A 27643-nucleotide genomic window follows, 5' to 3' on the forward strand; every position below is an offset into this window, starting at 1 on the left:
TCAGAAACAACCAGGCAGGTCCGGAAGGAAAAGAGCAACATCAAAATCAAGATACAAGCTGCCACGGTCCCCTCCCCATGGGTCTCACCTGAATCTGTGTCACCCCATCCACGATCAAAAGACATGTCTCTCCCCATGTCTCTCGGCTCCACGTGCCTCCTCCAGGTCTCTTTCTGGCTCCATCCTGCTTCCTTCCATCCTCAGTCTCCTCTGCATCAGCTTCTCTCTCTGCTCAGCTCCACCCTCCTTTTGCGTGGGGCAGGGAACCTGGAACCTTCCCCTTTCCTGGGGATCCCCCTGTTAAAATACTTAAAAAAAAAAAAAGTTAAGAGGAATGCAGTTGAAAGCCTATAACTCTTCCCGGAAAGCCATTGGAGCACCCTGGCCCTCCTCACACCTGCAGGTCACCCCCACTCGGCTGACCCGTAGGAATGCACTGCCGTGGCATTCTTGCAGCCCTCAGGAAGGGTGCAGATTCTGGTGTTCACATTCTCTCTCGCCTGTTTCAGCCGTCCTGGATAACGAGAGGCTCACCGCGGAGGAGATGGATGAGAGGCGGCGGCAGAACGTGGCTTATGAGTACCTTTGTCATTTGGAGGAAGCCAAGAGGTAATGGCTGGCTGGAGAGCAGGTTGGGGGAGAGGAGCCGCGGGGCTGAGCCACACAGGCTCTCTGCGCATGCTGTGGGCGTGACTGTGGGAGGCTCATTGGAAGGAGCAAGTGCAGAGACTGTGTCTCCTCAGGGAGCAAGTTGCCTTGATGGCCGTTTACTGTGAAACGTCTGAAGGGCATTTATGTATATCGAAAGATGCCCAGGTTTGTGTTGTTCAGCTTCATGCCCAGCGGTGCGTGGCGTGGTGACTACCCGTTGTAGGGGAGAAATAGTCGTGTAGGGTTTTGGGCCTTGGCCTCAATACTTCACGGATTCTTTGGTGGTTTTGAAGTGGGTCCCTTCTTCCACTTGGCATTATTCAGATAGTTCACCAGAGGCAGTGCCTCTGCATGCTTTGTGGGATGGTTGTACAACTGCTGTCATCTTTTTCAGAAGCTTCTAGACCTTGTGGTCTCAGGGTGTCCGTTTTCTGCATGCAGTTCCTTTTCTTTTGTTCTGTGCTTGTGTCCTTTGCTGGGTCCCAGGGCTGCTAGATGTATTATTACAGGTCACGTATCCCGTATGTGAGCTCGGGTGCAGAGAGCACCAAGGGGTGATCATCAAAGTCTACAGGGAACAAGGTGATTCAAAGAGTAGTAAAAAACAAATGTTTAGTCATTTTGAAAATCTTAAAATGCTGCAGGAAAGGAGAGAGTGTGACCCAACACACATTCCCACATTCTGGAACTAACCAAAGGTGGCCCTCACGGCCTCCCTTTTCCTCTTCACGGCACACTGCTGGAGTGCCCTCTGTCCCTTTCTGGCCCTGGCCTTCTCCCTGCCCAGAGCTACCACTGATTAACATTTGGTGTCTCTTCCTCAATCAGTCTGCTTTTAAAGTCTTTCCTGGAGACTGGGGAGGTGTTTGGGGGATTATCAGCGATTTAGGTGGGGAGAATGATAATAGCACTTATCTTTCTAAATAGAAGGTTAGGCAGCAGGAGGTGAATCTGTTATTAAAAAGAGTTGCTTCTCATACAAAGTTTCTAAGGGCCTGTGAACAAAAATAAGCCCACTGCTATTTAAACTGTGGGAAGTCAGAGATTGAAGGCTGTGCCTCACCAGAGGCCAGCGAGTGTTTTGTGAGGTGACCTGGAGCTGAGAGGCGCCTTCCTTCCCCCACCAAAGCACTGCTGCTTTTGTTTGACTGCTGGGCTTCGCCTGTAGAATTCCCTTCTTCTTTTTTAAAAATTCCTGTCTTTACAGAAGGTATCTGGGCTAACACGCTCTTGCCACGCCCCATCTAGTTCATCCATCTCACTTCAGTGAGAAAACTGAGGACTGAGTTTTCATGGTCTCCTGGTAGTTGTCTTGATCAAAGACTGGTTTTCATTTTATACAGAGGTTCTTAGCCAGGCATGTACACTAGAGTCACCTGGGGAGCCTTCCCCCAGGGATTCTGGTTCAGTAGTTCTGGGTCAGAAGGTCCTGACACTTGTGTATTTTATTTTATTTATTTTTGAAGATTTATTTATTTATGCACACAAGAACTGGGATATAGGCTAGAGGTGCCGAGGGGTGAGAGGATTCACCAGAGACAGAGTGGGGAACAGAACAGGCAGACTGATGAAATACACTGCTGAGGGGAGCAGTGGGCAAGACAAGAGAGGTCTGCTGCACCATGTGGGCAGCTCCCTGGCTGTCCCGGGATCAAACTCCTGCTGCAGAGGCTGCGGATAGCTTCACAGTGTTGTGCTTAACCCCCAGTGCCACCAAGGAAGCCCCAGATAATGTGGTTTAATTCAACATTCTTTTGTTATAGTATTGATGAGAAAAAGCAATCCTGGCCAGTGTCGAGCAAAATGACATTTTCAGAGGACCTGACTTCACTGTACATTATTCTGTTTAAAGTCTCCATTTCCAAGAACCTATCGACATTAAGTGAGGACTTACTTCCTTATTCTCTAGATGTTCTTTTCTGTCAGGTGTTTTTTCCAGCTAAGAAAAGTAACTCTTTTCCTTTAAAACCTACCCAGTGGGCCATGATCCTGAGATTTTTAGTTGGGTGCTTTTGCATACTAGGAAGTGACTGAGGTGGTGAGACATTGGTGGCAGTATTTTTTTTTTTTAAAGATATATTTAATTATGCATATCAGAACTGGGGTCCAGGCAAGAGGTGCGGGATGGGGTGTGTGTGAGAAGATCACCAGAGACAAAAGGGGGGAGCAGAATGGGCGGATCTACTGAAATACACTGCTGAGAGGAGCAGCAGGGAGGTCTACTGTGCCATATGGGTCAGCTCCCTGGCTGGGGATGGAACTCATGCTGCAGTGGCTGCCAAAAGCTTCATAGTGCTGAAACTTAACCCCTTGCGCCACCAGGGAGGCCCAGGTGACAGTATTTTTACGTGTTGCCCTACAAAGGAGGGCATAGTCATGGCATATTTCCCTGGTACACTCTGTCCATTGGCCTGGCCACATGGAAATGTGCCTAGTTTTATGGAGACAGTCATATAAAATCTGGATGCAGTGATTAATTTTTTCTTAGAGTTTACATGAGAAAATCAACTTTGGGAGCTCTTATTTAGACTTCCCAGCTAGACAAGGCGAGGAAGAGAAGCCTGGGAATGTCACTGAGAAAAGATAGGGTTCCCTACCTGCCACTTATTGTGCCTGCTGCCACCCCTAAACTGCACATGTCCTGCATTCAAGTCCATGTTCTCCTGTATAAGCTAGGACTCCAGCTCCTCGGATTCCTTGTTCTCATCAATACCTAGCAAAAGAATGTTGAATTAAACCACATTATCTGGGGCTTCCTTGGTGTCTCCTTCCCTGGTGAGCTGTACCTGTGTGCTGGGGCCCCTCACCCCCAGTAGCACAAACCCAGTTTGGCTTCTTGAATTGAGCCCATCCTGTTTCCTTCGTAGCCTCCACCCCTTCCAAGCTCGAGGAGCCCCACGGTCTGGAATTTACACCAGCTTGAAGGTTAGGAAGAAAGATCAGAGATCCAAGGGAGAAAAGGTTCCCTTCTTTACTTCTATATATAATCCTGCTCCTGCCCCAAAAACTCCACCTACAGTACAGTGGCCCCTTTGTGCTCCCCAGGGCCTCCACTTGCTCCTGCGCCTGTGATAGGGTTTTCCCAGCAAAGAGGAGTGTCTAGGGAGGGTGAATTTGAATGTGTGAGTGTGAGAGTGTGGAGACAAATGAGCATTGCATAAAGGGTGTGGGTGTGTGTTTCCAAGGAGGGTAAGAACTGATTCCATAGCGTGTGCCCTGGGAGTAGCTGGAAAGCAGAAAATACAGAGATTCAGCTTTTCTTTGTCTTTAGAGAAAAACTTCACCTAGGAAATTAGGTTATTATTGTACTAATAATACATCTAAGGATTCAGGTCTTTTTGCTGAGGGCAACAGAACAGATCAAGGACTTTTTACTTTTTATTTATTTATTTATTTATTTTTTAAAAGATTTATTTATTTATGCATACAAGCACCAGGGTACAGGCCACATGTGCGGGAGGGTGAGAGTATTCACCAGAGACAGAGCGGGGAGCAGAACAGGCAGACTGACGAAATACACTGCTGAGGGGAGCAGTGGGCGAGACAGGAGAGGTCTGCCACACTATGTGGGAATCTCCCCAGCCGGCTGGGAATTGAACCTTCGCTGCAGAGGCTGCAGACAGCTTCAGAGCGCTGCGCTCAACCCGCTGCGCCACCAGGGAGGCCTAAGGGTTTCTTTTGTAGGAGGTGGCCTGGAGCTCTTCGTTTAGATGAGAAAATTAGTTAAATCACTTCATGGAACCCAGGGTGATTGAGCGACCACACAGAGTTACCAGGTGGCGTGTTGGGACATGAGCTGGACACACCCATGTGTGCGCATGTCAAGGGGAGGACAGGCTGGATTTACTCATAATTTAAAATGGGATATAGTGGCAGAGGTGGAAATCTCCGCTCTCTCTCCTGAAACTTACCTTAGTGCACCTGCCTCGGACAGACTTATGGTGAGAGGTGGGTTGTGTGTAAAAGTGAATTTGTTCAAGTGGTTCAGAGCTGTCAAAGAGGCTTTTTCACATGGCAACAGTGTGACAAAGGAGGATCATCCCAGTGTGGCTACCAAAAGCCCAGTGATAGGCCCTGTAGCTGAGACACTGAGCAGAAGTTATTGTTAAGAAATGTGGAGAGTAGGGGGCCTCCCTGATGGTGCAAGGGGTTAAGCACAGCACTGTGGAACTATCCATAGCCTCTGCAGCATGAGTTTGATCCCTGGCCAGGGAGCTACCCACATGGCGCAGCAGACCTCTCCTGTCTTGCCCGCTGCTCCCCTCAGCAGTGTATTTCAGTCCATCTGCCTGTTCTGCTCCCCGCTCTCTCTGGTGAATCCTCTCACCCCTTGCACCTCTGGCCTACACCCCAGCTCTTGTATGAATAAATAAATAAATCTTTAAAAAGAAAATGAACTGTGGAGAGTGGGCCTGGTCATAGTAGGTGGTCAGCTGGCCAGTCGCTGTGCTTATTACTATGAAAAGTTATGACTGGAGTCGCAGAGTACTCCTAGTTGAGGAGACCAGAACTTTAAAATGTCTGAGAAAAATATTGACTGTTGAGCTCTGTGAAGTGAAAAGAATGAGAACTTTCAGTTTTGGCAGGTGTCGGTACTGATTCTGGTTTCGCAAGTTGCTTCGCCTCAGGGAGTGAGCCTAAATTTGTCCTGTGCTCAGCGGTGATAATGGGCATCTTCTCAGGCTGCTGTGAGGACTTGGGGCCTGGCACAGGGCCTGCGACACATGGCGCTCAGTCAGGGTGTTCTGTGTCCCGGGCTGTGGGAAAAGCAGACTCACATGAAGATGTTGAGGTATGAACCCAACTTTGTGGGGAATTTTATGGGTCCTAAAATTGGTAGCGTTAGTTTTTCATTTCAGATTTAAGCTCTTGTCTGGAAGGAAATACCAGAAACAGGATGCCCCTGGGGAGTGTAAGAGGGTGGAGGCCTGAGAAGACCTTTCCTTTTTATTTAATGCGTCTGTCTGTTTAACCTGCCTTTTACAATGGTCTTGAGTTTTATAGTAAAGAGAAAAGGAAAGGTTAAGAAAAAACTGCATACTTTTTAGATAGTTTGACCACAACTTCAGGTTTTTATATTGTATTGTCTTCTAGTCCTATGATGTCAGTGGTACGTCATGGCCATAATTTATTTAGGCTTATTCCAGTTTAATGTCATATTGCTTTGATTGCTGGAGATATTAAAGTTTCCCATCTGCTCATTTACCATTTATTGTATTTATTGCATGCTCATTTATTGTATTATGAAAGTGGCTGGTGACATTCGTTTATCTTCTAGATAGTGATCATTAGTTTTCATAATATGGACGTCAGCCTTCTGTCTTACTTGCTACAAATGTTTTCCCTTAATTTTCCATTTTTATTTCTTATTTTCACTGTTCATAAGTTTAAAATTTTATGGCGCCTAAGTGTTCATCTTTCTGTTTGTAATTTCTTTTATCAATTTAATGTCTAGATAGTTTAATTTTCTAAAGACTTGCTAAAAGTTGAAGTTTTATATTCTATGATTTCATTGTTGAAAAGACTCTAACTCTCATGGTGTTTCTAAAGTCTGGTATTCAGAAAACTTTTTTTTTTTTTACTACCATTAGCAGTTGCTGTCTACTTTGTCAAATATTAAATTGCAGTTCTAGTTCTAGACTATTCTGCCATGGGAACTGGATTTCATTTTTCTTGAGAAATTGTTTATTTTTTTTTTAAGATTTATTTATTTATGCATACAAGAACTGGGGTACAGGCCAGAGGTGTGTGTGTGGGGGTGAGAGGATTCACCAAGGACAGAGTGGGGAACAGGACAGGCAGATTTACCGAAACAGAGCAGCAGGTGAGTCAGGAGAGGTCTGCTGCGCCATGTGGGTAGCTCCCTGGCAGGGTAGCTCCCTGATGGGTAGCTTATGCTGCAGTGGCTGCAGGTAGCTTTATAGGTTGTGTCTTAACCCCTTGAGCCACCAGGGAGGCCTGTTTTTTTTTTTTTTTTTTTAAGATTTATGTATGCATCCAAGAACTGGTATAGGCCAGAGGTATGGAGGTGGGGCTGATAGGATTCACCAGAGAAAGAGTGGGGAGCAGAACATGCACATCTAACACTGCTGAGGGGAGCAGTGGGAGACAGGAGAGGTCTGCTGCCCCATGTGGGTCAGCTCCCTGGCCAGGGATGGAGCTCGTGCTGTTGTGGCTGTGGATGGCTTTACAGAGCTGAGACTAAACCCCTTGTGCCACTAGGGAGGCCCCTATTTTCTTGTACTTTTTATTGAGAAATAGCATCTAAAGTTAGCTTGATTTTAGGTCCATGAAAAGTCACTTTTTCATGATTTGAAGATTGTGGAATTCTTATTTCTTGATGTTTAAACATTTCCTCAAGTTACAGGTTAGAGTTGGTGGTGGTTTAGTGATTGTACCTGTAATGGCGAGACACTTCTTAATTTATAATACCTTTTCTGTTAGTTTATTTTATCTGTAGAAAATTGTCTGTTATACCTTTAATGATTAGTTCTGATTCATTAGTTCTGTCTTGTGTATGTGTGTGTCGGGTGCCTATTGCCAGATGAGATCATCAGTGCTTTATGGTTTTTCTTCATTTTGTTTGTTTAGGTTACCTTACACTGCACATCTTACTGCATCTTCTGTACCACTGATTTGATTTTCTACTATCTTGATTTTTCTCTTTTTTTTTTAAAAAAAGATTTATTTATGCCTACAAGAGCTGGACAGGCCAGAGGTGCGGGGGATGGGGTGTGAGAGGACTCAGCAGAGACAGAGTGGGGAGCACAGCAGGCGGATGTACTGAAATCCACTGCTGAGGGGAGCAGCGGGGAGCTAGGAGAGGTCTGCTGTGCTGTGTGGTAGCTCCCTGGCTGGCTGGGGAAACAAACTAGTGCTGCAGCGGCTGGCTGTGGCTGGATAGTGCCGTCTCTAACCCCTGTGCCACCACGGAGGCCCTTGATTTTGCTTCTGTTAATGAATGGTTGCTTTTTCCTATTGCAATTTTAATTTTAGAATATTAACTTCTTTTCCTCTCAATCCTTGTTAATAGATTAAATGGTCTCTGCGGAGTTCATAAGAATAGTGTGACAAATAGCCTAAAGAATTGGGCTAAAAAACTTAAATTGCCTTAATTTTCGTAAGTGTTGGAGTGAGTATAACCACAGGAAAGCAGCGTTACTGGCTGGCTGACTGCCCACCAGTCAATGTTGGGCAAATGATTGGGACTATTTTGCTCATTAGTTTTACCTAACCTGGCCAATATTTCTTTTGGTCTTGGAGGTCAGAGCAACAATTGTGTTTATATATTTTAATGCCCCCAATGAAGAAATAAAGATTATTTGAGGGCCTGTGTGCACCTGTTCTAGGAATTTAATTTTCTTGCCATGCAGCTGACCTGCTTCTGATTTCTGCATAGCTCCTTCTGTTACAGGGCAGGGTGCCAAACTGTGACAGGGCAGCCTCGATATAAAACAGGTGGCCTGGCTGGGGGTCCTCACCCGCGCGCTTAAAAGGGACTTAATACTCCACTGCGGGCACACACAAAAGGTTAATAAAAGGTTTACTCACCAGGAAGGGGAAAAGAGGAAAATGTACAACTCAGGGAGAAAAGAGGGAGATGAAGTCTTAAATGCATCCTACCCCTCTCCCCCGACCTGGAATCCCCAATGGCACTCTGAGAGCCACGAGGAGCCCCCCAAGGCCCACGTGTCTGCTTTTTGTACCAAACCTGGCTGCTTAACTCCACCCTCAGGTCCCAGCAGCCTTCCCTTTGGTGGTGACGGGATTTGTCTTTCCCAGTGTCTTGATGACTTTGGTCTGGCGTGGGGGTGGGGGTGGGGTCCACAAAGCCCATGTGGAATTAGCTCAGGACATCCTCTCCCCCTAACAATTCTGCCTCACAGGTTAGAGATATGGGGATACCTGTTAGTAGCAGGACCTATGCTATTTGGTGGACTCTTGTTTCTCCTAACTGGAGCTGCTTAATAAACCCCTTCACAGGAAGTATTTGTGCAAGAAAGTGCGGCTAGGCTAAGTGAGACCATCCGGAAGTGATTCATCTGAACAGGAGCTGTTTGTTTAATTCCGCATTTCGTTGCCTAGAAACGGTGGCTTTGAACAGGCTGAGGGAAAATACACTTGAATGCAAACCTGGTCAGATCAGCGCCTCGATGCCTGGTCAGATCAGAGCCTCGATGCCTGGAAGGGCTCCTGTGCTTTGATAGTGTGCGCTTCAAAGATTCTTAAACATAAATCTGTTAATGGTTTATATTGAAGAAAATGCTTACTTGGTTATGTTTAAATGTTGTTTAAACAGATTTTCCTTATAATTGTATGCTAGAATAATTTGTTATTTTTTAGCAAGGCTTTTTATAGAAACCTCAATCGTTAAGATACCTTTACGTGCTAAAAGGGGTTAAACACAAAGCAAAACACCAACCCAGCAATTTGCAAGGACATCAAATATGAAATATTTCCTGTGTGTCCCGAGGTCAGGTCCCCTCCTCCCTGGCCCCTCATCTTCAGCACCACGTGCCAGTACTTACCGAGTGCGCACCCTCTAATTCGTGATTCTCAAGTCCTGTGAGGTGTTTGTTCTTATCTACATTTAACAGAAGAAAGCAAAACTCCTAGGCTGATCCGCCTGTGGACTAAGTGGCAGATCTAGGTTTCAGGTTTGGCGAGGACTCAAACCCTGCTCTTACCCACCGGGCTGGTCTGCAACTGTTGTCCTACTTCTGCTTCTAAAAATAATAATGACAGCAGCAGCAACTACCAGTCATTAAGCAGCCTGACATGTACTCACAGAGACGGGCACTGTTGTTTTAAGGAGGGGAGAAAACGAGTATTGCTGGTCTCAGGTCTTGTAACTGTGGGATTCCAGACCTTTGTGCCTTGAGCGCTGGCCCCATCACCCTCTGCTGGCACCAGACGGGCAACATTTTAGTCCAGCATTACCGGCTAGTTCCCGGAAACTTGGTGATGCCCACTGTCTGCTGGGCAAGAAGGATTCGAGTGTGCCTGCCTCGTTGCTGCCTCTCTCACCTGCTGCTCTGACTCCGGGGGCCATTCTCGGACTAGTCTCAGATGTTTCTGTCTTGCTAGGTTGTTGGTCTCCGTTTATACTTAATTCACTGCAGAGCTGTATGATGTCCTGGTAGATATAAGTAGACATAAGTAGATGTTAAATGTTGATGGTGAAAGATCTGGGCATACTTGCTTATAAGAAATAAGACAAAAATGGGCCTCCCTGGTGGCGCAAGGGGTTAAGACACAACCTAGTGAAGCCGTCTGCAGCCTCTGCAGCTCGAGTTCGATCCCCGGCTGGCCAGGGAGCAACCCACATGGTGCAGCAGACCTCTCCTGTCTCGCCCGCTGCTCCCCTCAGCAGTGGATTTCAGTGGATCCGCCTGTTCTGCTTCCCACTTTGTCCCTGGTGAGTCCTCTCACCACCCCATGACTCTGGCCTGTAACCCAGCTCTTGTGTGCATAAATAAATAATAAATTTTTTTTTTTAAAGATTTATTTATTCAAGAACTGGGGTACAGGTCACATGTGTGGGAGGGTGAGAGGATTCACCAGAGACAGAGCTGGGAACAGAACAGGTAGACTGACGAAATACACTGCTGAGGGGAGCAGCGGGAGAGACAGAAGTCTGCCGCGCCATGTGGGTCTCTCCCCCCGGCCGGCGGGGATTAAACCCGCGCTGCAGAGGCTGTGGACAGCTTTACAGTGCGGTGCTAAACCACCTGTGCCACCAGGGACGTCCATAAATAATAAAATCTTAAAAGAAAAAAAAAAGAAAGAAATAAGACAAACATAACATCTGAGGTGATTGTTATAGGTGTCTAGAAACAGGGTGACTGGTCTGTGATAGTGTGTGTACGTAACTTTTTTTTTTTAAGATTTATTCATTCATGCATACAAGAACTAAGACACAGGCCAGAAGTGTGGGAGGGTGAGAGGATTCACCAGAGACAGAGCAGGGAGCAGAACAGGCAGACTGACGAAACCCACTGCTGAGGGGCGCAGCGGGAGAGACAGGAGAGGTCTGCTGCGCCATGTGGGTTGCTCCCTGGCCGGCTGGGATTGAACTTATGCCGTGGACGCTGCCGATAGCTCCACAGCGCTGCGCTCAACGGCCTGTGCTACCAGGGAGGCCCCATAACTTCTTTTTTTGCTATCCCCTCACTAAGACAGTCTCCCCTGAGCGGATGCAGAGAGTTTTATCAGGTGACTCTGGAGAGACTAGGGTGCTACCGGTGGGCTTTCTTCCTCGTGACTTAGTGTCTGCTTTTAATTCAGCCTAAAAAGGCGTTCAGTCGGGGGCGGGAGGGGAGGGATTGGGATCAGAATGGGGGGGCTGCAATTGTATGGGGAATATAAAAATAAAATTTATTATTTAAAAAAAAAAAAAGGCGTTCAGTCTTCATAGTTCTCCTTGTTAAGATAGTGACCTCATGCAGACAGGAGTGGCAGCTTGGATTGGAAATTGCCTTGGATCATTTGGCAGGAACTGTGGTTTTGGTGGTGTGGGTGGAGGAAAGCCTGTCTAAAGGCCTCTATTTCTTCTTTACTCAGAATACCTTCCTGTTGACTCATTTGGAAATCATAACGAAAAGCAGAAGGAACACTGGAGAGGCAGCTGCCAGCCATGGCTTGTTTTCTCTTGGGGCAGATATTTGGGGATTGGAGAACACGGGCTTTAGAAAAATGAGGAGACTTCACAGCAGACCACTGAGGTGCTGGCACTGAGGTACTATAAAAAGTGTCAGCCTGCTGCTAGAGGTCATCGGTCAGTAACAGAATAACTGAAGATCTTTTCTTGAACAGTGTTGATAAATGAATGCTCCCAAAAACCCGAAGCTTTAAAAGAGTGGCGGGGGCAAGATTAGAAAGGGCAGGGTTGCCGAGGCAAAAATCCCATGATCATTAAAGATCGAGAAACGTACAGACATAAACGCCAACTAGAACTAGACATGGTTCTGTCACTCGCCAGCCACAGAGATTACAGACAATATACAGCCTCAGCCCACCTTTAAGAAGGCTAAAAAGGAAACAATGACTTAGCTCACTGTTGCAACAATTTTTTTTTTTTTTGCCCAGAAGGCCTGTTGCTCTGTTTCTAGTCTAGACTTGGCTTCTTCATCACTGACAGTTTGAAATGGTGTAGTGCTTGACAATGGCTTGACTTTGGAGATTTTCCTTTGAAAACTTGAGGATTTCTACAGAAATATTTTTGGGTAGATTTGGTCTTTTTTTATTATTAAATTTTTTCTTTATGAGGGCTCTGAGGTTAAGAGGGAGGGGGAAGCGACAGAGGGAGAAAAAATATATATCCTCTCTGACCCTTGCTGCAACTCTGCAGGTCACGAATAAGAAAGTTTGTAAGAAGAGAGGCTTCTTTCAGAACTTCAGTCAATGTTCAGAAAGTAGTCAGTAATCTAAAAATGTTCAGGGTGGTAGCAAAAATATATACACACATAAATATGTAAATAAGTCTTTTAGCAAACTAGGAATAAATGGGAACTTCCTTGCTTTCAGAATGGGTATGTGTGAAAAGCAAAAAAATTTACACTTGGTCATAAATGATTGAAAGCCTTTTGTCTAGAAAAAATTGGGAATGAGACAAGGATGTCCCCTACAATTATTTCTTCTGAACATTGTACTGAGGTTGTTAGGGGGAAAAGGCTGTCCTGAAGCTGATCCCATAGGGCTTTGTGGACTCCACCCCCACCCCAGGCCAAAGCCAAAGACACTGGGAACTCCAAATCCCATCACCACCAAAGGGAAGGCGGCTGGGACCTGAGGGTGGGGTTCAGCAGCCAGGTTGGTATAAAGCCAGACACGTGGGCTTTGGAGGGGTCCCCCATTTTGGCTCCCCGCCAGCTCGCAGCGTCCAGCCAGCTCGGAGAGGGCCTTTGGGTTTCCAGGTCGGCGGATCGGGTAGGATGCATTTAAGATTTTATTTCCCTATTTTCTCCCTGAGTTGTCCATTTTCCTTCTTTCCTTTTCCCTTGTAAATAAACCTTTTATGAACCTTTTGTGTGTGCCTGCAGTGGAGTATTCATAAGTCCCTTGTAAGCGCGCGGGTGAGGACCCACAGCCAGGAACCCGTTCAATATCGGGGCTGCCCTGTAACAAGGTTACTAGTCACGGCAGGAAGTCAAGGAAAAGGAAGGTGTGATAAGGACGAATAATGGAAATGAGGGAATAAAATTGTCACCATTTGCAAGAACACGCTTGCCTATGTAGAAAACACAAAAATAATTCAGATAAACTATTAGAATGAATAGGTGATTTTGGCAAGGTATTCAGTACAGAGGCGCCAGCATGCGCGCGCGCACACACACACAATTGCACCTATAAATACTAGGTCCAGGGCCTCCCTGGTGGCGCAAAGGGTTAAGCACCCCACTTTGAAGCAATCCGCAGCCTCTGCAGCACGAGTTCTATCCCCGGCTGGCCAGGGAGCAACCCACATGGTGAGGCAGACCTCTCCTGTCTCGCCTGCTGCTCCCCTCAGCAGTGTATTTCAGTCAGTCTGCCCTTTCTGTTCCCCACTCTGTCTCTGGGGAGTCCTTTCACCCCCCGCACCCCTGGCCTGTACCCCAGCTCTTGTATGCATAAATAAATCTTTAAAAAAAAAAAGCAAGAGAAGATTGCAAATTCTAGTCTCGTCAGCTAGTCTCCAGCAAGATTCCACAGCCTGTTTTCAAATGGATGGCTTCTGACCCCTGCGAGAAAAGATGGTGCTGAGGGGTCCCTAGGACTCCGGGAGAAGAGCCTGTCCCGTGGGTCTCATTTCCTTTTGCAAGGGGCCACCTGCATGGCGACCCAGAGAAACTCGGTGCCATCTAGGTTTGAGCATTTGACAGCCCGCCCCGTGGTCCTGTCTGGTCCTGTCGCAGGCAGGCGGGGGAGCGCGGACGAGGTGGTGATGCAGTTAAGATTTGCAGCCAGTTGAAAGAAGGGCTGCTGGGTGGAGGATGACCGCATGATGGGTGTGCGGTTTCTTCCTGGGGGGTGAAAATTTTCTGGAGATAGTTGGCTGCGCAATATTGTGAATACCCTAGAAACCACTGAAGAGCACACTTTTAATTTTAAAGTGGCGAACTTAATGTTATGTGAATTTTATCTCAATATAAAAAGGAGCTTTTAATTCACAGAAAGCTCTTTAGGGCATGCTCCATGTGAATGGATCCGTGATGGACTGATCGAACTTGCTTTTGACTTGTTGCCTGGGGGGTAGTTAATAGTCGCTCTGCTTTCCAAATATCTTTAGTCTGTTGATGAATTTAGGAGTGGTCAGTGTGACATCTTCTGTGGGGACCAAGAATTCGTGGAAAAATAAAACAAAGTGAAACAACCCAAGATGCTGATTAGTCATTCATAGAGATGTGGCATATGCAGCAAGGAAGCCGTGGGGCTGTGCTGACCGGTGGCCGCCTGAAGTTGGTCTTCAGTGCTGGGAGCCACACTTTGAGATCCTGTGGGTCTAGAGAGGGATGCCGGGAATGTGGTGGGCTTCTTGTCACGCCCACTGTGGGCACTGCTGGCAGAGCAGAGTCCGTTTCCCCGTGGAGCTGACGGTCCTCCACAGGAAGTCCCCAGTCAGTGGGAGGCTGAGAGTCGGTTAGATGAGCATGGCCAGGGTGACGGAAGGCCTGTGAGTCAGGTAGGAAGAGTAACTGACTGAAAGCACAAGGTTATTAATGTGGAAACAAGATTTAGTGAGCCTCTAGAAGCCTCGACTCTCAGGAGTTTGGCCTGTCATCCAGTACAGGAATTCATCCAACTGTTAATGTTTTACCTACATTATTAAAAAAGTCCTTGCTGGGCCTCCCTGGTGGCGCAAGCACAGCACTATGAAGCTATCGCCAGCTGCTGCGGCCTGAGTTCGATCCCCGACCAGGTTGCTGACCCACAGAGACAGCAGACCTGTCTCCCCGCTGCTCCCCTCAGCGGCGCCTTTCAGTAGATCCGCCTGTTCTGCTCCCCGCTCTGTCTCTGGGGAGTCCCGTCACCCCCGCACCTCTGGCTCGCGCGCCAGTCCTTGTATGTGTAAATGAAATAAATCTTAAAAAGTTCTTGCTGTTACAAAGATCAGCAAGAAATTTCCCAAAGACTTAAAAAACACAAAACCCGCTTTAGGAAAACCCGAGCTGCAGATGCTGTTCGGTGAGTAACAGCCGAGCGAAGATTGATGTTTTCATCCAAGGAACCTGCATTCTCAAGTTACTTAAAAACAGTTTTTATTTTCATTTCCTGTGTTATTTGAAATACAGTTCCTGTGTTTCTATTTTGAATGATTTGATAAACTTTCATTGTTCAGTTTTTTTTCTGATACAACTGAAAAAAAAGTCGGGAAAAACGCCTCCAGCGAGGCAAGGGGAGCGCGTGCTCGAGCGCCTCCCTGGCGGGACGTGTGGCCGGCGGCGGTCGCGGGCACCGCGAGGGCGGCTGTCCCGGGGGGCTCTGGGTTAGCTGGCAGACCCGCACGGCCGGGAGACACTCGCGAGCCGCGTGCAGTCCCGCGGAGGGTTCTGTGTGGGGAGAAGGGAAACTCGCGGTGCGAGATGTGCGCCTCCACTGCTGCCTGTCCTTCCCCGCGGGAGACTTCTCCTCCTCCCCCTCAGGCCCAGGCCTGTTCACAATGCTGGGTGTGACTTGCCCCCCCACTGAAATTCCCCTTGCTCAAGTCACCCGTGACCTGACGACTGTGTTTCCACTCCTGATCGTCCTTAGCCTCGCTAGCATGGACAGCCTTCGCTCTCCACGACGTGTTCCTCCTTGTAACTCAGTCTCTTATTTTTTTTTTTTTTATAGAGGCATGTTTATTTTATTTTATTTATTTGTTTGTTTGGTTTATACATGCACTGGGTACAGTCAGAAGCGCGGGAGGGCGAGAGAATTCACCAGAGCCAGAGCGGGGAGCAGAGCAGGCAGAAGGACCGAAGGGCACTGCTGAGGGGAGCAGCAGGCGGCAGGAGAGGTCTGCGCGCCATGCGGGACCCTCCCCCGGGGGCCGGGGAGCAGCCGGGGATCGAACCGGCGCCGCAGAGGCCGGGCAGCCTCGCAACCCAGCGCTCAACCGCTGCACCATCGGGGAGGCCCGTAACTCAGTCTCTTGTAATATTTTTCTATATTGTCTATTTGAGAAAATAAATCCAGGTAGCACCTCCTCCGGGACGCTCCTGTGAATCCCCCTGCCCCCCAGCTCTGAGGTAGACACGCCCCGCTTGTTTCTGCAGCTGCCCTGTGTCTCTGGAGCGCACCTTTTCACAAGCAGGGGACCCCGTAGGTACCAGCGTCTCTGAGGCAAGGACTGTGCCTTTGGTGGGCATCGGAGTTGGCTCCTCCTCCTGTGTTGGGGCTAAATACTAGCTCTAAAGGGGAGACTTGTGGGCCTCCCCGGTGGCGCAGCGGGTTGAGCGCAGCGCTGTGAAGCTGTCCCCAGCCTCTGCAGCGCAGGCTCGATTCCCTGCCGGCCAGGGAGATCCCCACATGGCGCGGCAGACCCCTCCTGCCTCGCCCGCTGCTCCCCTCAGAGTCTATTTCGGTCAGGTCTGCCTGTTCTGTTCCCCGCTCTGTCTCTGGTGGATCCTCTCACCCTCGCGCACATCTGGCCCGTACCCCAGTTCTTGTATGAAAATAAATCTTTAAAAAAAAAAATAAAAAGGAGATTTTCGACACATACTCGTCCCCCCCAGAACTGCTCCCAAAGGGCAGGGGCTCGGCTGTAGCTGCTGAGGCTCAGCTGTCTCCATCGAGGCTGGCTGCTTGCTGATGTGCTTCACATTTAGGGTTAGCGGCCTGGTGGGTAGCGGCGGTGGAGGGAGACACGCTGGGTGCGCAGGGCCCTGCTGCTGAGCGCCTGGTCAGGGAGTGAGCACTCGGTCCCTGTCGTCCTGGGGGTTGGGTTGGGTTTGGTTGAAATAACTGCTGAAGTGCACCTTACCTGCCGCGAGGCCGGCCCATGTTTAACATGCAACCTGGTGATTTCCTCGCAAGCGCGCCGGGCGGCGGCCACTGTGGTCTCGTGTCTGTCACCTCAGCAGACCAGGGGCGCTCTTGGAGCACAGTGACTCTTAGCTGCTCATTTTGGGGAAGTGGAATTGGCCTACCTTGTCCAGTTCAGCAGGAAGAAGCCGTGTGCTCAGGGAGAGGCCTGCGCTGGGCGCCGAGAGACCCAGAGGTCACATGAGTCACCCAAGAAGGGGAAGGAAGGCCCCGTTTCTCGCAGTCCCCTGCGGCAGTTCAGATGGGCTCAAGGTTGTCCTTGTTGCTTGACCCGGAGCACAGGCCTTGGTCGCTCCTGACTGGGCACCACCGGCCTCTCTAGCACCCGCCACCCTGGGGCCTGGTTGGCTCCCGGGGGCCCTTCAGGGCAGCCCGGGCCGCTGCACGCCTGGGTCAGGCCTTCAGGGCCTGCGCCGCACCCCGGGACCTGCCGGCCCCCCTGGGAAGCAGACCCTGGGCGCCTCTGGGACCTCGCCCGCCCGGGGGGGGGGGCGGGGGCGGGGGCGGGGCGGGCGGGCTGCCCGGCGGGGCGTGGCCGGGAACTCTCCCGGCAGAACCGAAGCTGCGAAGCTGCGGTCGGCCCAGTTCCGGCCACGGAGGTTCCGCTGGGGGGGGGGGGGGGGCGGAACCCGCCAGGCCAGTTCCCCCGGCCCCGCCCCGCCCCGGCGCGCCTGCTCGCGGCCGGCCTGGCCTGCGGGGCTCCCCTGCTCGCGGCTCCCCTGCGGGGCTCTCACCGCGCGGGCGGTGTCAGGACCCGCGGGCTGTGGCCCCGAGGCCGCCCCGGCTCCCCGCGCCTGCGGGAGGGCGACAGCCGCGCTCGCGCCTTCGCGTCTCGCCGCCCAGCCCCCCCTCCCGCGGCCCCGCCCGGATGCCCCGCCCGGATGCCGCCTCGCGCGCTCGCCCCCCCCCCCCACCGCGGCGCTGCCAGAGGTCGGGGCCCCCGGCTCCCGACCCTGGACCGGGACACGCCTTCCTCCGGGCCCGCCTCCGAACCTCCGAAGGCCGGGCGCGCCGGGGCCCAGGCCCGACCCCCAGAACTGCTCTCGGCAGCCTGTCCCCGAGTTCCACGCCCGCGTCCCCGGCCGCGGGGCGTGCGCTGCCGTCGCGCCGGGGGTCTCGGGCCCGCGTGTCCCGGTTCGCCTGCGTCCCGGCCTCCCCCGGCGGCGTCACCTTCCCGCAGCCCCCGGCGCCGACCCGCCGCACCCCCCTGTGAAGCAAACCCTCTTCCTTTCACGCGGGCCGCAGCTTGCGGGGGCGGAGACGGCCGGGTCTGCTGCGAGTCCGCCGGGTGGACGTGGTCGCACCGCCGGCTCTAATTTCTTTGCTTCGCAGTGAGGTTACACGTTTTTCTCCCCGTGCTGCCCGCGGCCTCTGCATTGCCGGTTCGATCCCAGGCTGCTCCCCGGCCACCGGAGGAGGGTCCCCCATGGCGCACAGACCTCTCCTGCCGCCCGCTGCTCCCCTCAGCAGTGTCCTTCGGTCCTTCTGCCTGCTCTGCTCCCCGCTCTGGCTCTGGTGAATTCTCTCACCCTCCCGCGCTTCTGACTGTACCCAGTGCTTGTGTGAATAAGTAAATAAATCTTTAAAAAACATTTTTTTTTTTAGAGGCATGTTTTATTTATTTATTTGTTTGTTTTGTTTACACAAGCACTTGTATGCATATAAGTAAATTAAAACAAATCTTTAAAAAAAAAGAATTCCTTTTTAAAATAAGAGTTTTGGTGCCATATAGCAAAGGCAGACAGACCCTTGCAAGCATTCCTTTTTTGCGCTAATTGCGTCGGCTTCCCCAGCGGTGCTGCATGGCAGGCAGCTGCATGTGCTGTGGAATCCTCTCTGGCGAGTCTTGGGAGTGGCAGCCCCCCAGAGTGGGAGGCAGCGCCTGTGGGGTCGGATCTCCCCGTGGCGTTCAGGGGTGTACTCCCCACTGCTGGCGGGTCATCGCGGGGAGGCCCTTTTCAGGAGCCTCGGTTTCCCTGTCTGGAGTCAGAACAGAGCCACTGCCTCCGGGTCTGCGAGGAAGGGGTGCAGCACCGCTCCCGTGCCCACCTGCCTGCACCCCGCTCTCAGCTTTAGGGTGAAAGTGAGGGGCGGGCGCCCCTGCTTGGTGGCCAGTCCTCACACGTGATGCCTTTCTTCTGGGTTAGATTCGCTAAGGTCGGTCCACGGTCCAACTTGAGGAGGAGATGTAGAAAGTGTGGATCCCTTGAGGCGAGAAGAAGGACTGAGCTGTGGCCAGCCCTCCTGGGAAGCTCTTGTGGCCGTGCTCAGAGTGCCGGCCGCCCCTGGGGTCCTGAAGCCACCACCTGCTGCGACACCTGCAGAAATATTAAATGACTTACTCGTTAAAACCCTTTTGCAGGGGTCCCCCGGACATCAGGGGATCCCCGTGGAGGCCTGTGAGCCGTCATGCCTTGTCAGGAGATGTCTCGATTGTCAACCCCCTGAGTAGTCCCGACTTGACTGCTCCCTCCTTCCACACACGCCTGGTGTCACCAAGGCGGAGTGTCGTTGACCAAGATGTCATTAGGCGACGCACGACTGTGTCCTGTGCTTTCTCCTCTACATGCAGACCTGTGATAAAGTCAGATTTATAAGTTAGGCCCAGTAGGAAGTTACCAGCAGTGACTCACAGTAAAGCAGGGTAATTATACAACATACACTAGTGAAGGCTGTGTGACTGTGGTCGCTGTCAAGATGCCTCGTGGTACGCGTGTACTGCTTCGGACCGCCGTGGACAGCCGCTAACGAGACTCAGAGCGTGCAGCTGAGGAAAAGAGGGGCTGCTGTGCTTGTTTGCTAATGAAGAAAGACCTTAAAACCCCATAGTGATGTTCTGAAACACGCGATCAGGCCCTCCCTCTCTGAAGGCCCGCCTGCGTCCCTCTGACCAGGGTGAGGGGCGGTCTCCTGGTGTGACCGGCGGCACCTGCTGCTGCCGCCTGTCCTCTGCCTCCTGGCACAGGCGGTACTGCTCCCTCGCCTGCCTGCTCTGCCCGCAAGTGCCCGTGCCGCAGCCCTTGGGGAGCGCCTTTCAGCCTTTAAGATTTATTAAAATTGGTGGATGCTGTGAAACTAGAAGACAAGTTAATATTTAGGGTAGCAGGATTAGGAGCCCCGAGATGCTGGCATTGGGGACAGGGACAGAATCAGACACAGGCACATCATGAAGAGCGCAAGTAATGGCGCTAAGGCAGGATTGGAGAGGGAGGGTTTAGCAGCTGCAAATACAGAAAAAAAATAATCAAAGTTTTTGTTAATCGGAAAAGTGTAATACAGTGATTTAATCTGAGGCTCGCGGCTGTGGAGGGACAGCCCAGGACCGGGCCGACTGCCGCGCAGTTTCCCAGGGAGTCCGCCTGGGGATGGAGCGCAGGGGGTGCTGGGCCCACATTGGTGGCAGCCCTCGCTCTATGCCAGGCCCCGTCCTTGACGCTCTGGCCCCTGCAGTCCTCCTGGGAGGCACCCAAAAGAACCGGAGCCATTCTGCTTACACAGGCATCTCAGTGGACCTCACCATGTTAGCGGAGAGGAGGGCCGGGCACCCACTTTTTAATACTCAGTCAAGCACTGTGTGACCTTCACACTTCCCGGGCGATCTCCTTCGCTCCTCAGCAGTGGGCCTATTGCGAAAATATCGTTACTCCCCTTCCACAAACACAGAAACAGGTTAGGTGACTAGTGTCTTGATGAATGACAGAAAGGCTGTCTCTCCAGGTCTCTTCAGGTCCCTGCCTGCAGTGGTCACCTGACATCTTTAATTCCTCGTGTCCTCTTGCCCCAGAGGGCAGCCTCGGCGCCAGTGGGGACTAGGGCCGCTTTACAAGAGCTTTCTGGTCACAGAATCCAGAAATGAGACGGGCTTTCTCGCCGGTGACCTGAGTCCATGTGGCGTTAGCCCACATCGTGCTTGGGGGCACTCAGGCCTGTGCAGCGGTGACTTAGTCACTGTGGACCTCTTCTGGAAAACTCACTTGTTTTTTCCCCCATCTGACGTTTGAGTTCTACGCCTTGAAATCTGAAGAATGTGAATGACATCAGCCTTCCCACATCTGCTAGAAGAACAGCTTTATTTATTTTTTTTTCATTTTTAAAGATTTATTTATTTATTTATACAAGCACTGGGTACAGTCAGAAGCGCGGGAGGGTGAGAGAATTCCCCAGAGTCAGAGCGGGGGGCAGAGCAGGCAGAAGGACAGAAGCACACTGCTGAGGGGAGCAGCGGGCGGCAGGAGAGGTCTGCGCGCCATGTGGGACCCTCCTCCGGTGTCCGGGAAGCAGCCGGGGATCGAACCAGCGTTGCAGAGGCTGCGGGCAGCTTCACAACCCAGCGCTCAACCGCTGCGCCACCGGGAGGCCCAGAGGAACAGCTTTAAATGAGGGCTTTTTTAAACTGGTGTCGATGAAATCTCTGAAATTATATATTGAATTTAAGCGTATGCACATTTTTTCGGGGAAGGAGCGATAGCTTCCCTTAGCTGTTCAGAGGATTGTCAGCTACGCACACCATTCTTTGAAGTCATTGTCCGAGGTGGCAGGAAGGGAACGCGCTTCTGCGGCCCCTGGGGCTCCCTGCAGCCCTGCGAGCCGTGGCTGAGGGGGAAAAGCACTTTTCTTTTCCTTTCCCCCTTCACGGCCTCCTCCGTCCTCCTGAGAAGCACTTACGCGGGAATTTATAACCTGCCACTGGCATTTTCTTCAGTATTTCGGTGAGAGAGTTGACTTTTTGCTAGTCCCCAAACAACCTTGAAAGCTGAACGCGGGAACGCACTGTGGCTTCTGAGCTCGGAAACGAAAAGAGCCGCAGCAGGCGGCCATTCTGGCGGGGCGAGGTGGCGGCGCGTGGGCGCGGGCGCGGGCCGGGGGCTCCTCAGGAGTGGTGAGGAGGGCCTTCAGGGGCAGGGAGAGGTGCCGAGGTTTCTGGGCCCAGCGGGGCCTGGGGGCCAGTGGGCTCTGTTCCGCCACAGGGGAAGCGGGGTACAGAAGGTGGAGACATCTATGCCAGGAGCTCCTCACGTCCCCGCCTCTGAAATCCTCAGGGCTCCCTGCGCTGGACAAGGCCTCGCGTGAGACTGAATCTTAGCATTTTGGGTATCGTTCATGTTCAACTTTAACGGTCAACTTAAACATCTCCGAGGAAGATGGCTGTTGAGCTTATGCTCCGAGAGTTCAGCTCTTCCCTCTTTCTCACGTCTGTCTCCTTCGGTGCAGGTGGATGGAAGCGTGCCTTGGGGAAGACCTGCCCCCCACCACAGAGCTGGAGGAGGGGCTGAGGAATGGGGTCTACCTGGCCAAACTGGGCAACTTCTTCTCTCCCAAAGTGGTGTCCCTGAAGAAGATCTATGACCGGGAGCAGACCAGATACAAGGTGAGTCCTTCCCTGCTTGGTGCTCGCGTTCTTACGGGCCTGAGAGAGAAGGTTGGCGTACGTGGGCGGCCCCGCGTGAGCGTCACTGAGAAGTCCGTGTGCTTAGTCTCACAAAATACCTGGCGAGTGGAGAAAATAGTCAGCTTATAGCAGTAGAGGAACTCTAGCTGTCTGTATTTCTGGTAGAATCCTTAGGATGCTGTGTATCTAGACGTTTTCATTGTCCTGAGGATTTTTTTATTTCTTAGAAGCTAGAGGAAGGAACTAGGGAAGTGACTACTTTAAATGTAATTTTAACCAAGCACTGAGATTTGTTGGCACATTCAAGACAATAGTTTCTTTAGACAAAAGATCACCCTGTGATATTAGAGTTCAAGGTAAAATGAGGAAAGTGATCCAATTTCAGAAAATTGAGACACATGAAAGGGTTAGAGTCTTGTTGCCCGAGGAGGAGGAAGAAGACTGCTTAATTACACTGGGTTGTTAAAAAGGACCAAGTCCTGTTGTCTACAGAGCTTCTGTGGGGGACCTTTCCTGTCAGCTCTATTTTTAAAAGATTGAATATCAAAGAGTGTGGCCAGTGGATGGCCAAGGCAGGAGCTGAGGCAGAGTGAGTGAATCCCAAAGACCACGGTCTATGGTGTGGCCCTGGGAAGGCTCCGGGGTTCCTAAGCGGGAGGCGCCAGCGCAGCTCGGAATGTGAGCACAGCTCTGTGGAGCGCCCTCATGTCTAAGGGGACCTCGCACCGTCTTGAGAGCAAACTTTTGCAAAGATGTTTACGGAGCATTTGCCCCTGTCTTGCCAGCAGTACCTCATGGTCTTTTTCATTTGTCCTAGGCAACCGGCCTTCACTTCCGACACACTGATAACGTGATCCAGTGGCTGAACGCCATGGACGAGATTGGACTGCCCAAGGTAACCCGCGTCGCCGCGGCGTGGCTCTGGGGCTTCTGGGACAGCAGTTCTCCTTCTGCCTGTAGAATTATCCTCAACTGAATTAAAAATCAAAGATCATATTTTTTTTAAGATTTATTTATTTATGCATACAAGAGCTGGGGTACAGGCCAGAGATGCAGGGGGCGGCGGGGCCGGGGGTGGTGGTGGTAAGTTGATTCCCCAGAGACAGAGTGGGGAACGGAACAGGCAGACTGCCTGAAATCCACTGCTGAGGGGAGCAGCGGGGAGACAGGAGAGGTCTGCTGCGCCATGTGGGCTGCTCCCTGGCTGGCCGAGGATCGAACTCATGCCTCAAAGGCTGTGGACTGCTTCATAGTATGGTATTTAACCCCTTGCGCCACCAGGGAGGCCCCAAAGATCATATTTTTAATACCAAAGAACCTCTTCTATTTGCTTTAGGAAATAGTTTTGTTCTTTTTCTTTCTTAGTCTTCATTTCTGCTGTACCACACTTTAGAGAAATTCCCTATGATGTCATTTTCTATAAATTGTAGATTTACATTAAAATTCACGTACCATGAAATTCATGTTTTTAATGTGTACAGTTCCAAGATCTTTATTTTGTCATATTAAAATTTGACTTTAGGAAATATCATAGAAATATCACCTTCCAGGTTCAAAATAATCAAATATATAGGCAGAATGGAGAGTCATTTTTTACTTCAAATTGTAGACACATCGTCACTTTTACTTCTTAAAGATTTATTTATGCATACAAGAGCTGGGGTACAGGCCAGAGGTGTAGGGGGTGAGAAGATGCACCAGAGACAGAGTGAGGAGCAGAACAGGCAGACTGACTGAAATCCACTGCTGAGGGGAGCAGCAGGGAGGTCTGCTGTGCTATGTGGGTTGCTCCCTGGTCAGCCGGGGATCGAACTCGTGCTGCAGACGCTGCGGATTGCTTCATGGCGCTGTGCTTAACCCCTTGCGCCACCAGGGAGGTCCCACTTTTACTTATGTCTGGTTTTGGGAGGCTGTATGTTTTGTTATCAGCTTTACTGCTGCTTAATTGATACACAGACTACCCATCTGTACTATGTACAGTCTGACGCAGCTGAGGTTTTGATGTGGGCGTTATAAATCCCTGAGTGCTTTGCTCAGGGGGTTATTTAGTGCAGCTCTTAGTGAAATCATCATCTCTGGTTGCCGAGTCCTTCCTTGAACCTAGAAGCCACCCTGGATCCTCTCCTTAGAGGCATGCCCCCATCCTGTGGCTTTTGACTGGGAATTTATCCCATCCCCCCAAATCAGACAAGCATAAAAAGATGTATCTAAAAAGATTTTTCAGCTTTGTTGTGGTAGAAGGTGATAGCAAGCCGCACGTTCCTCCACGGGGGTCTCGGCTGTGTTCCAGCCCGTCTAACTCTAGTCCTGCCCGTTAAAAAGGATACACTAGCGTCTGTATTGACAAAGGAAGTTGTCTCCGATGTGTTAAGTGACAAGAAAACGAAAGCAAAACCAAACTGGCCTAGGATTTCAGAGCTGGTGTTGTGGCTGAGATGAGACCCCTACTTTTGTGGAAAATAAAGTGAGGGTTCTTAGGGAGCGTCTGGAAAGATGCGCAGTTCTCATTTCTGTGTCACGGGATCAAGGGTGGTTTTTGTTTTCTTGATACTTTGCTGTAGAGTCTACATCCTTGTAACCAGACAAAGACTTTTCAAATGGGATGTGGAGCGGCACCGAGGGTGAGAGGTGCCTGGGGCCGAGGGTGGTGCCGCGCTCCCAGCCCTGCGGGATCTGGGCGCTGAGTTGAAGCCACAGTCCTCCGCAGAAGACTAGCTCTTACCGTTTTTTTTTCAGAGCAGAGTGCTGCCGTTCTCTTCCTTGTTCTGGTATGTTTAAGAATTAGGCCCCACAAATGCCAGAAGACGCAGTATGTCAAGTGCTTACAGCCACTTGGTCTGACTGTGCACCTGTAACTTCGTGTTGCTGTTGTGCTTCAGTATGTCCAGTATTCTGTCCAGTGGCAATGACAATTTAACCTCTCTTGAGTGATACTAAGCTTTGTGAATAGTTGCTACTGCAGTAGTGGTGTTACTACAAAATGCTTTTTTAATCATTTAATTTCATTACCCTTTTGTTCACTAACAGTAGTGCATTGTCCTGGACCACTCTTGCAACAAACAGAATTCCCCAAAGGCTTTCAGGGACAAACAGGGTTGTTACCATGGCAATTGCCCTGAAATCTCCCCCTGCCGTGATTTAGGTCCAGCGACTGCTGTGTAACATAGACTCAGGGTTTTCAACTTCAGCAGATTGTTGCCCCTGGTGTGTGACGACTGACCCACGGGCAGTGTTTTGGGGGATGTCTTCCTGATCTCTTTTTGTGGTTCATACAGGCTACGTGACTGCTTATTTTTTCGTTCTTTTTTTTTTAAAGATTTATTTTTTATTTATACAATAGCTGGGGTACAGGCCAGAGGCGTGGGAGGGTGAGAGGATTCACCAGAGACAGAGCCGGGAGCAGAACAGGTAGACGGACTGAAAGTATTGCCGAGGGGAGCAGCGGGCGAGACAGGAGAGGTCTGCCGCGCCATGTGGGGATCTCCCTCGCTGTCTGGGAATCGAACCCACGCCGCAGCGGCCGCGGACAGCTTCACAGCGCTGCTTTCAACCTGCTGTGCCACCGGGGTGGCCCTATTTTTTGGTTCTTTTTGACTTTTTATTACAATTGGTTCAGTGGGCCATCTCCTCCATGATAGAGCTTATTACTTTGATTTTTTAAAAATTGTTTTTAATCTGCCTCCACTACACCCTTGATTTCTTCGACTATTCTCCTTCCCATCGCCTCTTGGTGGGCACGCCTTGGGGTGCAGTCCTTATCTTAGCAACACTCTCCTTTGCGGGGTTTCAGTTATTTGGAAGACTTGGATGTGAGATAAGCACAGCGTCTTCAGTTGACATTTTCCCTTGGGTAGCTCTCTGTCACCCAGAGTTTCCCACACCTGAAGAAGCCTGCCTTTCCCCCAGTGACCGTCCCCTCCTCTGTAGGAAGTGCTGCCACGTCTTCCTCTTCCCCGTCGTCCAGTCTCAAAACCTTGGAGTTACCGTGGGCTCCTACGTGTGGTCATTCCCCAGAGTGGCCTCTTTTCTTGAGGTGTCTCTCTGACCTGGCCCCCTCAGCTTCCATTCCCTCACTAGTCAGCAGAGCCTGTTTCCTGTCTTCTCGCAAACCTTCCAGAGGCTCCGTTTTCATCCTTGACGCCAAAGCAAGGACTTCCCTGCGGTCAGCATGTCAAGTCCAGAATTTCAAGGTCCCCATGATCTGATTCCGTCCTGCCCACCCAAGCTTATTTTTATTTTTATTTCTAAAATGTGTTCTGTACTATCCTCAAAGGCTCACCTTTGAGGGGAGCCCTCTGAGTCTTGGGAAGGGAGCAGACAGACTTTGAAAATCATCAAAAAACGATTATTCTGACATATTCCATCGCTTAGCAAGCACAGTTCTTTATAGTGAGCCACAGGTGTCAGAAAACAAGCACAAGAACAGGCGATTACCCACGTGCTCAGGCTGCAGAGTGGGGCGGGTGTGCGCTGCCCTGCTCCCCGGCCAGCAGTGTCTCTGGCGGGCCAAGGGCTCTGTGTTGATGATGGGGAACTGATGGTTTGGACCCTAGGGGTTGGTGCCTTACTCTGCTTCTTTTCTTTCTCCTTAGATTTTTTACCCAGAAACTACAGATATCTATGATAGAAAGAACATGCCAAGATGTATCTACTGTATCCACGCGCTCAGGTAACCCTGTGTTCTTGGTAAAATAAGCAGTTATGTAGATATAGAGAACAGATGAGTGCCTGCCAGGATGGGGGAGGGGCCAGCTAGTTGAAAGTGGTTAAAAGGTAAACACTTCCAGCTATAAATCTAAGTCCTGGGGGCATCATGTGCAGCATGGAGACTGCACTTGACACTGCTGTGTGTATATTTGAAAGCTGCTGAGAGAGTTGGCCTTAAAGGTTTTCATCACTAGAAAAAAGCGTGTACTGTATGCAGTGATGGAGGCCGACGAGGCTTATTGTGGTCTGTGTCGTGTGTCGTGTGTGGACTTGTGTTGTACGTCTGAACTCATTTCATTATGTGGCAGTTGTATCATGTAAACAAGAAGCTTGAAGCATCTGAATTGAGTAGTTTTTTGGTCATGAAAAATGTTTTTGCATTCTCTTCAGAGTTCTCAAGCAGGATACTGCTAACAGAATGTGAGAAACAGCTGTGTTTTTCGTAGGGACTAGGGAGAAGAGGTTTATTTATTTCCATAACAGCCGACAGTTTTGTCCTAAAGCACAGAATACTCTTTCGTGATCAGCCCGTGTTTCTGCCAGAGATGCATTTCGCTTGGGATACAGGCCCTGTCTTTTCACTTTAAAATCTCTTAAAGCAGTCAAAACCATGCATTTGAAAACTTTTGTCATTCACCATTTTTGTTTCAAACTGGTGAGTTGAATCTCAAAATATGCTGTCCTGATGCTCCTTAGTACAAGCAAATTCTGGCAGTGTCTTCAGATAATACCAGCACCTCTCAAATAGTTGGTGATTTTTTACTTAGGTCCTTCCTACTCGAGTCATTTATTAAGTGCTTATTATACTAACTATGATAAACAGAAACTGAAAAATGTCTACTTTTATTCACAATTTCATAGTAAATTTGGAAGATGGCTCGCTTTCAGGTC

At 50.2% G+C, this 27643-nt stretch overlaps 1 protein-coding gene across 1 annotated transcript in view; it reads left to right on the top strand.

Annotated features, from left to right (window-relative positions):
• Window positions 1-27643, top strand: part of IQGAP1 (IQ motif containing GTPase activating protein 1) — a gene marked incomplete at both ends in the record, with an annotated part of 75584 nt that overhangs the window by 1723 nt on the left and 46218 nt on the right. Inside the window, 4 exons of the mRNA XM_084253522.1 lie at window positions 510-609; window positions 21868-22024; window positions 22863-22940; window positions 26638-26714. Coding sequence (XP_084109648.1) covers window positions 510-609; window positions 21868-22024; window positions 22863-22940; window positions 26638-26714 — 412 coding nt within the window. The remainder of the gene's footprint in view (window positions 1-509; window positions 610-21867; window positions 22025-22862; window positions 22941-26637; window positions 26715-27643) is intronic.

This window comes from Talpa europaea (assembly GCF_964194135.1).
Source record: "Talpa europaea genome assembly, chromosome: 14".
NCBI classification, from domain to species: domain Eukaryota; kingdom Metazoa; phylum Chordata; class Mammalia; order Eulipotyphla; family Talpidae; genus Talpa; species Talpa europaea.